The 10,530-nt window shown below is 41.1% G+C and overlaps 1 protein-coding gene across 1 annotated transcript; it reads left to right on the plus strand.

Moving 5' to 3' along the window:
• The first annotated feature begins 1,735 nt into the window (after positions 1-1,735).
• LOC124858393 (dermatan-sulfate epimerase-like protein) lies at positions 1,736-9,567 on the plus strand. The gene has a single exon (XM_047350416.1). It carries the CDS (start codon positions 2,685-2,687, stop codon positions 6,297-6,299), a length of 3,615 nt encoding a protein of 1,204 aa, XP_047206372.1. The 5' UTR covers positions 1,736-2,684; the 3' UTR covers positions 6,300-9,567.
• Positions 9,568-10,530: the final 963 nt, after the last annotated feature.

The raw sequence follows: 10,530 nt of genomic DNA on the forward strand, positions 1-10,530 counted from the left end.
TGATAGCTAGCTGCATTGACCCTGCCCTTGATAAAACACAGTGGACCAACACCAGCAGCTGACACGGCACCCCAGACCATCACTGACTGTGGGTACTTGACACTGGACTTCTGGCATTTTGGCATTTCCTTCTCCCCAGTCTTCCTCCAGACTCTGGCACATTGATTTCTGAATGACATGCAGAATTTGCTTTCATCCGAAAAAAGTACTTTGGACCACTGAGCAACAGTCCAGTGCTGCTTCTCTGTAGCCCAGGTCTGGGGAATGCGGCACCTGTAGCCCATTTCCTGCACACGCCTGTGCACGGTGGCTCTGGATGTTTCTACCCCAGACTCAGTCCACTGCTTCCGCAGGTCCCCCAAGGTCTGGAATCGGCCCTTCTCCACAATCTTCCTCAGGGTCCGGTCACCTCTTCTCGTTGTGCAGCGTTTTCTGCCACACTTTTTCCTTCCCACAGACTTCCCACTGAAGTGCCTTGATACAGCACTCTGGGAACAGCCTATTCGTTCACAAATTTCTTTCTGTGTCTTACCCTCTTGCTTGAGGGTGTCAATAGTGGCCTTCTGGACAGCAGTCAGGTCGGCAGTCTTACCCATGATTGGGGTTTTGAGTGATGAACCAGACTGGGAGTTTTAAAGGCCTCAGGAATCTTTTGCAGGTGTTTAGAGTTAACTCGTTGATTCAGATGATTAGGTTCATAGCTCGTTTAGAGACCCTTTTAATAATATGCTAATTTTGTGAGATAGGAATTTTGGGTTTTCATGAGCTGTATGCCACAATCATCTGTATTAAGACAATAAAAGACCTGAAATATTTCAGTTAGTGTGCAATGAATCTAAAATATATGAATGTTAAATTTTCATCATGACATTATAGAAAATAATGAACTTTATCACAATATGCTAATTTTTTGAGAAGGACCTGTATATGAACTTTTCAATGGCATTCTAATTTACTGAAAAGTCCCTGTAGGTATACAGGTAACACTGAAATTCAGTTTAAAACTACATAGTGCTGCTTGGATTTTACTTTACCAGCTGCACCAGCAGTAAATGGCTTTAGTAAATGTACTTCTACTGTGATTGAAAGTCAACAAGTGATACTGAAAAGGAAAGAAAAGGTAGGTTTATGTTGACACATCCAGCTTAGCAGCGATTGGCCACGCTCGCTCTGGCAGTTAACATAGCTTTGTCTTAGAATTTTTCTCAAATGATCTGAACTGAAAGTATTCTGAGCATTGTTTACAGGTAGGAGGTAGGAGAAAAGACACAACTCAGAAATATTTCACACAACCCTCCTTTCAAAGTGATACTCAGGTATTGAACGTGAGCACACTATTCTTCATCATTTATGTTCTTCATTGTACTACTTAATTGCTACTTAATGCTAGTAATACAGATAGATAGATAGATAGATAGATAGATAGATAGATAGATAGATAGATAGATAGATAGATAGATAGATAGATAGATAGATAGATAGATAGATAGATAGATAGATAGATAGATAGATAGATAGATAGATAGATAGATAGATAGATAGATAGATAGATAGATAGATTTACATTTTTGTTATTAAAATGAAATACTGAACTGAGTAACTGTGTAACAAATCCTTGGTAAGGATTCAGACTTCATGCATCTTTCACATGAGGTTGAGTTGCTGAAGTCACGGCTCCCTCTACAGTTTGTACAGTGGAAAAATATTCCGTCCGGTGTCGGAAAACAATCAAACTGGCTGTGTTGAACAGTAGGAAGGACACAACAGGAGATCACACGCTCACAAACACACACACTCATCTCTGGGATGTGTGTCTGCAGCAACAGCGGGCACAATCTCTTCTTTCACCAGACGGACAAGAACAGTTTACATGAAGAATAATGGTTATTGGTTTGGGGAGAGGACATGTTTCCAGTTTCCTGCAGACACGGGGAAAAAAATGTTTCATTCTTGGAATACTTGAGGAGTGACTGCAACTTTCCTTCTGCTCGGACTTCGCACTAATCAGAGGACAGACGCGGAGGAAAGAGAGAGAGAGAAAGAGACGAAAAAGGTGAGGGAGAACTGGGTTTAACGATGCAAAGGGAGCAACATTCAGCACTGTGTTAACGCACAGAACCACATCGGAGTGTGGCGTCTGTGTAACCGAGAAGCAATGCTATCTGGGGGGATGCGTTGCCCGCTGTGGTCCTTGCCCGCTGATGTTGCGGCTCGGTCGGGCTGCGCACAGAGCCTGTGGGCGGCTGTGATTGGACCGGACACCGACTGGGGCTGATTGATGTTTGTCCGAGCAAGGAAGATGTTGAAAGGAGGCGATCAATAGGAGTTACCTGCGAGCTTTGAGACAGCAGTATCTTGACAACGTGAGGACGGAGGACAACAAGCATGCATGAGGAATATATTTTGGATGTAAACAGAAAAACACTGAAAAATATGTTGTTTTTTCTCTAATTGCCTGCAGAGACAGACTGTTACAGATGTTGTTTTTTTTTTGCTTTTGCACTTAATTTTTTTTTCCTATAAAGACTTTCATGTGCATTATCATAATATATTTTAATATCAAGTTGAAGGACTTTTATTCTGAAATTTTCCGGTAACATTGAACATTGCAGGAGCATTTTTAAAAGAGAAAAAACACCTTTTATTTAACATCTAGAAAAATGCACTTGCTGTTGCCATGAAACATGGCTTACATGTGGATTATGTATCCGTTTTTTTTACTTCCACTCCTCGGAGTGGGGGCAACTTTCTCAGGGGTCTTTAACACCACAGACAGAGACGTATTCACCGATGACTCGCCACAGGTCAGGCTGGAGCAGTGGAACCTCCACTCTGACGACTCGCACCCCAACCTGTATTTTAACCAGGCAGATGTGTTACACTTGAGGCAAAGGTCCTCCACCACCCATGGTCACATCTTTAAAGTCATCCGAGCGTCTGTGCTGACCATGCTGTCCAACACTCCTTCTTATGTACCCCCTGCAAAACACGAGGAGTTCACAAGCAAGTGGAATGAGATCTATGGGAACAACTTGCCCCCTCTGGCTCTTTACTGCCTGCTGAGCCCCGAGGACTCGGCTGCCCTGCAGTTTCTTTTAAAGTTTATGGATAGGATGGCCAACTACCCAGACTGGAAAGTCACCGGTGCACCGAATGATGAGGTCCCCACTGCACACTCTCTGACTGGGTTTGCAACTGCTTACGACTTTATTTACTCCTACTTGGATCAAAACAGGAGGGATGTTTATCTTAAAAAAATTCGTTCAGAGACAGAAGCACTGTATGAGCTCTCCAAGTACAGAGCATGGGGGAAACAGTACCTTCAAAACCATCAAACTACTAATATCTTAGCCATCTTAACTGGTGCAATAGTGGTGGGCTCACATAATGACCCAGAGTCGATGATCTGGAAACAGGTGGCGGTGAACTACATGGAGAAAACCATGTTTCTCCTGAATCATATTGTGGATGGCTCTCTGGATGAGGGAGTCGCCTATGGAAGCTACACAGCCAAGTCCATCACGCAGTACGTCTTTTTAGCCCAACGCCATTTTAACATTGACAACATGCAGAACAACTGGCTGCGGGGGCACTTCTGGTTTTACTATGCCACTCTGCTGCCAGGCTTCCAGAGGACAGTCGGCATAGCAGACTCCAACTACAACTGGTTTTACGGGCCAGAGAGTCAGCTGGCTTTTCTCGACACGTTTGTCATGAAGAATGGAACGGGAAACTGGCTGGCTCAGCAGATTCGGAAGCACAGACCGAAGGATGGGCCCATGGGGCAGTCGTCAGCCCAGCGCTGGGCTACACTCCACACAGAGTACATCTGGTACAACTCACATCTCACACCGCAACCTCCTCATGACTTTGGCAAAGCAAGGATGCACATTTTCTCCAACTGGGGGGTCGTTACCTACGGAGCAGGACTTCCTGCTAGCCAGAGTAATACTTTTGTTTCCTTTAAGTCTGGTTACCTGGGTGGTCGTGCAGTCTATGACATTGTTCATGACAAACCTTACTCCTGGGTGGATGGCTGGAACAGTTTTAACCCTGGCCATGAGCACCCAGACCAGAACTCCTTCACATTTGCTCCTAACGGGCAGGTGTTTGTATCTGAAGCACTTTACGGTCCCAAATACAGCTATCTCAACAATGTTTTGGTGTTTAGTCCATCTCCCACCAGCCAATGTAACAGTCCATGGGAGGGTCAGTTAGGGGAGTGTGCCAAGTGGCTGCGCTGGACCGATGAGGGGGTGGGCGACGCCAGAGGAGAGGTGATTGTTGCTTCTGAGCACACGGACACTATGTTTGTCAGCGGGGAAGCTGTGTTAGCGTACTCCCCGGCCATGAGATTAAAAAGCGTTTTCAGAGCCTTGGTTCTACTAAACTCCCAAACATTGTTGGTCCTCGACCACGTTGAGAAGTTCGCCGACTCCCCTTTGAGGTCTCTCAGTGCTTTTTTTCACAACTTAGACATTGATTTCAAGTATGTTCCCTTTAGATTCATGGATAGATACAACGGTGCCATGATGGATGTGTGGGACGCTCATTATAAAATGTTCTGGTTTGACAGCCAGGGTCGCAGCCCTGAAACCAGAATACAGGAGGCAGAGCAGGCAGCAGAGTTTAAAAAGAGGTGGACGCAGTATGTCAATGTCACTTTTCCAATGACTGGCGCAGTCAGCAGAGTAGCTTATGTGTTACATGGGCCATATGTTAAAGTCTCCAACTGCAGATTTATAGATAGCAGCAAAAATGGTGTAAGGCTTTCTTTAACCATAAATAACACAGAGAAGATTGTTTCTATAGTTACAAACTATAAAGACATTGGAGCAAGATTGGCTTATATAGGGTTTGGTGGTCACTGCAAAGTTGTAGACAGATATCAAATCACTAGATACGGCCTTGGTACACAGCACATCCCTAAACAAATTAGCAGTGATAATCATCTTTTTGACATTGGATTCACAGTCAATGTGGTCGCTGGGGTAGTTCTCTGTGTGGCCATAGGATTTTTGACCATGCAGAGAAAGTTTTACGTTTGTTTTAGCAGGTTGATGCGTTACGCCTTACTCTCCGTGCTTGTCCTCTGGATAGTCGAGCTGCTGTTTGTGTCCAACAGCTGCGATCAGCTTCTCTGTGGGGTGAAGTGGAAAGCCGCAGGCGCCACAAATGAAGTTAGCCACCAAATCAGGTTGTATGAGCAGCACCGGCTCCCCCTCCCCACCGTGGTTATAACGGCTCTTCCTGGATCGGGGTCAGAAATACTCAAGCACCTTTTTTATAATAACTCAGACTTTGTTTACATTAGGGCTCCCACTGAACATGTGGACATTCCTGAGACTGAGTTTGAATTTGACTCACTGGTTGACACCTGTGAGTGGTCAAGAATAGATGCTGAGCATGGACGGTTTAAGATCATTCAAGGCTGGCTTCATTCGCTGGTGCACAATACCAAGCTACACTTGCAAAATATCCAGCTTGCAGAGGGCAGCAAGGTCAAACAGCCCCAGAGAGGGAGCCCCTCTAGGGGTAGAAAGAAAAGATCCAGGCGGAAAGAGTCTACATCTGAGCTGAAGGGCAGGCTGAGGGCCAGCCTGGACAGAGATGCAGAGTACGTCAGGGAGATCAGGCGGCACGTCGCAGAGTACCCCAACGCCCGGGTGGTCCTCAACATGCGGAGCGGCAGCTGGACGCTTAAACTGCCCTTTATTCAGGAAGTGGTTGGCCCCTCCCTGAGGGCAGTTTATCTGATCAGAGACCCCCGGGCATGGATTTATCTTATGGTTTATAACAGCAAACCCAGCCTTTACTCTCTCAAAAACATCCCACAGCACCTTTCCTTGATATTCAAGGAGGATTCTATAAAAAGAGGGTGCCCGGCAATTGCGCTGGAGTTTAAAACAATCCAGTGGTTGCTTTCTCGGTCAGAGACGAACCCTGTCCTAATCCTTGCTCATCTGTGGCTGGCTCACACTGTGGCATCGCTCCGAGTCGCTGAGAGTGTCCCCAAAGACTCCTACCTCCGAGTGAGGTTTGAGGACGTGGTCAGCTTCCCCCAGGAGACAGCAGAGACAATACACACATTCCTGGGAGTGCCTGTGTCACCTGCCGCCCTGAATCAATTGACATTCACCACCTCGACAAACCTGTATAACCTCATGTATGAAGGGGACATCTCACCAGCAAACATCAACGTATGGAGGCAGAAAATGCCTCGAAAGGACATCAGACTCATTGAGGATATATGTGGAGGTGTAATGAGAAGGCTGGGTTATGCCAGGTTTGCCAGTTAACTGCTGCTGATCAGCTTGTATTTGAGCTGCCATGTTTACTGTAGCTGCCAGTGAAATATATTTTCTTTTTTTTTCTTTTGCACTGAAATTTAAGAACGTTAGTGGCCTGTCTGTGTCCAAGTGTTTTGTTCTCAGTGGGGGTGTATTTAAGGACTTGTGTAGATTACACCAACACATCAGACAGAGGAATATTTATATGTATAATAATAGGTGGAAGGGATCTTGTGTTTTTCTCCAGCAGCTGCTCATGTTTACTTGTGGCACTCCTTCACTTAAAGAGATTTATAAACCGTCACTGTCTTACAACAGGAATTGCACATGTTTTCAGTACAGCAACTCATTTCATCAAATATTATTTACTGTCTTGTTTAGAAATGTAAAATCTGTTTTTTTTTTCTGATTTGAGATTTTTATCAGCAAAATTCATTAATTCATTTCTTCTGGAGGGGTTTGTTGACTGGTTTGGTGCAGATATTTTGGTGCTGTGGGAAACTAATTTACCATGTGTTTCGGCTGAATTCCATTTCCTGGGGTTATCTCTATCCCTAGCACTCCCCCTACCATTTGGCACTTAATTCAGTAAGTGGTTAAAACAGTCCAATGAAAAATGTGATGTTTACATTCCATTTCTGAATATCTGAATGTAAGAAGCTCAGTTCTTGCTGGTGTCTACTAGGGAAGCATCATGCAAACAATAAATCCAGCAGAAGACATCAACAATACTTCTGTTTTAAATGTTTGTTGCAAAAAAACAAAAATACACTAACAAACATACCCTCACAAAATATAACTTTATTGTAATGTCTGTAGATGTAGATCTTGAGGAATGTATTTCAAAACGACCTTAAAATATAGATTAGACCTGGATTAGCTATCACATTGTTTGTAATTGCTACACTATTAGCCGCTTGTTATTCTGTTGATGTTATGATACATGCACAAAACTTTGAGTTGAAAAAGTATTTTTATAATCACGATACCTGGATCACAGTAACTTTTAACAGTGTTTTTGTAAGACATCTAATGCAGTATCAGCTGATTTATCTGCTGCTAGCTAAACACCAGTAGCAGCAGCCTTAAAATGTTTGTCAAGAGCTCCGTTGGGGTTGGTTGTGACACGTGTGGAGATTAATTTAAAATACAGTCATAGAAACTGGGGTTTGTTCTCAGTTCTCTTGAGGCTTTAATACAGCTGACATTATTACAAAGAACTACATCAATTAATTTCACTGCTTATGTGCAGAATAATTTAGTGATTTAGTTAAAAAAGATTCAGCTTCCTGTTTCACTTAAAAAATGTATTAGGAAGTACGGATTTGTAAACCTGCTCTTAAACTTACTGTTTGTTAAAATTAGCCTTAAAAATTTAAATAATATCAATTTTATATAATAACTTCACCTTAAGCTGTGAAATATTGAAGAAATGGTAATTATTAAAATGTGTTTCTATGATCAGCAGTTCATGCAAGAAGAAAGTGACAACCAAACACAGGCGATCCTACTGCATGTTATGAACATCTTGTAAAATAGACTTTAATTAGGAAGTGCATTCATCTTCAGACATATTTGAAGTATGCCAAAAGTTAGTCTGACTGCAATGAAGTTATGTCAAAATCTTATTTACTATGTTAGTTTTTCCGTAAATTAATATCTAAGAATAAATCAAACATGACATTACAGTAGTTTTTGTGGTTTTGTTCTTGTGACGAGAAATATAAAACAAACATACTAGTATGCATTAAACTACACATTCATGTTTGGTTGTGGTGATAGTAAAAAAAAATAATATATATTTTAGCTGCATAACCATAATGACTGTCATACCAAACATAATATATTGGAACCTTTAAAACTAGACAAGACAATGGTTATTGTTCCATTATATATACATTATTTGAGGAAATATTCTCACTTGATTTAGGAGTGGAGCCCCTACCCCTTTGTTTTTAAGTTTTTAAATGGCTTTATACCCCAAAAATGTTAAGGTTTGTAAGGCCTATTAAGCCATTTGCTTTATTTATTAAATATTTTCTTGAAAAAAGTTACAGACTGGGAATGTGAACAGATGAAAGTACAATTAATAATTGATTTTAAAAAGAATAGAGGGTGAAGGGCTAAAAATGAAGGGTTAAATGGGATTCAGTCCTAATCAGAACTTCTGGTTATTTTTCCCTTTAAAAACTGTAACACAAAATGCTGCGCGAGAGCCAGAACATCAGCAATTTAGACAAATGCTTTGATTGTATTTATATCTTCCATCCGCTTACAGATTTTATTTTAAAGCTCAAAGATGTCATGGCGATTGTGTGGCTTGGCAGTTTTACAAGGACTCTTTTGATTGTAAATGAGGGAGTCTGAGTTTTTCTTTTAACTGTGTGGAAAATTAGTCTCAGTGTTTAAAAAAAAGAGCCTCTGAAGATGTAACTTGTAGCAGAATGTGAGTCAGGAGTATTTATGGCTTCCAAAGACATACATCCCAAAGGATCGAGAATGAATATGATTATTATAATGAGACCCTTTAGCAGTTATTGAATCAGTGAGAAGTGCTTAATGGGGATCAAACTGAAAAAAAGCCAAACTGTCAGCTCTGATGCATTTTTGAGTCAATGCAGTTTTTAAGCATTCCCCTCAGCAACTCGCATTAATCTGAAGAATGCATAACTGAGACTGTGTTTTACTGTTGCGAAATCTTCACTATAAAGAACTTGAGAAACATGCAAACAGCACAAGTTTCCATCTCCTGAAGTGTTCACTCTGTGATCTCTGGTTTTTATTTTGTTTTTTGGTACAGCAAACTCTGCACTAAACGGTGGGGTGTATAATAAGTTTTGCTTGGGCAAAAATATACGCCACTCAGTAACCTTTGAAGCCGTCTCTCTTTATACCTTTTGCATATGGTGCGCTCATTTATACACGCAGAACCAGACATTTGAAAAAAAAAAAAAAAATCACTGGGTAATCATTTCTCCACTGAAATCAGCTCTGTTTGTTTTCTTCCTTGTGACCACTAAAACCTTTGACTGGCTAGAAAAAAAACTGTTTGATGTTTGTGGTCTTTGAATGTGTAGATTTTGGCAGACATGCTTTCACTTTTGGTGTTGCAATCCTGTTAGCGACTCAGTGTTTTGTATTTGCTTGTGGGGATACAGTTCCTTGCTTCTGTGGCCTTGAATTACAATCATTTCCATGTAGAGGGGGCTTTCTGTGGGTTGTGTAGCGGGAGGCGGCCATGACGTTCAGAAAATAATAAATATGAATATATTCGCAACCAGTCTTTCTCTGAATGCTGTTATCTGATTTGCACTGTTTATAATGTTCTCTGTGATTATATAACACTGGTCCTCATTCTGCCCAGCCTTCTTACAGTTCCAGTCATAGGTTTACGTGCCGTTACCATGGGAAGTATGCTTTAATGATGCATTTGAATTATTCATTTTTTCAAGGTAGAATCATAACACAACGTGAAACTTCATTGTTTTTTGAAATGGTCAGAATTCATTGCTGACGTTTTGAAAAAACTTGGTCAGATTTGTAAATACAGACAAAAAGGTGCATGAAAACCTAGTGCCTTGCAGTTTCTTGCATATATAGCTGCGTCGCCGCATATTTTGGATTGAGGAATATAAGTAATAATGACAACAAGCAATTAATATTTGACCACTCTCCTTACCACGAATGGTAGAAACGTAAAAAAAAAATGTTTGCCTATTAATCAAGAGACATGCCATAGCGTGCAAGAAGCTCATGTACATGTAAACATGTACAGTATGTTCTCTGTATAAAAAAAGGAGCAGGTGACACTCAGTTTAGTGTATAACTTAGAAAAGTATAAACTCAGAATATCCAATGATGTTAATGACAGAAAAATATCAATATGTAAATGAATAAATAAAATAAATACACAAACAAATAAAAAAATCTAACATTACAAAAGGTCTACAAAATAAAGAAGGTAAATAAAATAAAGGTGGATAAATTTACCTAATAAATTTTTTTCAATGGTGTTAACTGATTCAAAAACTCAAACTGAATTGCAAAAATCTTTACTGGAGTCACTGCTAACAGAATCAACCCATGTGTGTTTTGCTTTCTCTTTTTTTTTTTCTGCAGCTGCTACTTTCTTTTCTTTTTACAACATTTATCCAGTGCATGTTGTCTTTTGATTTACATGAGGCAGGCTGAATATTACTCCAAGTGACACTAATGGAAGGGTGAGTGGATGGACGTAAAG

Source organism: Girardinichthys multiradiatus, chromosome 21 (assembly GCF_021462225.1).
Source record: "Girardinichthys multiradiatus isolate DD_20200921_A chromosome 21, DD_fGirMul_XY1, whole genome shotgun sequence".
Classification (NCBI taxonomy): Eukaryota; Metazoa; Chordata; class Actinopteri; order Cyprinodontiformes; family Goodeidae; genus Girardinichthys; species Girardinichthys multiradiatus.

What these genes read in the sequence shown, in the direction of transcription:
- LOC124858393 (XM_047350416.1), top strand. Translation starts at nt 2,685, where the DNA reads ATGGCTTACATGTGGATTATGTATCCGTTTTTTTTACTTCCACTCCTC.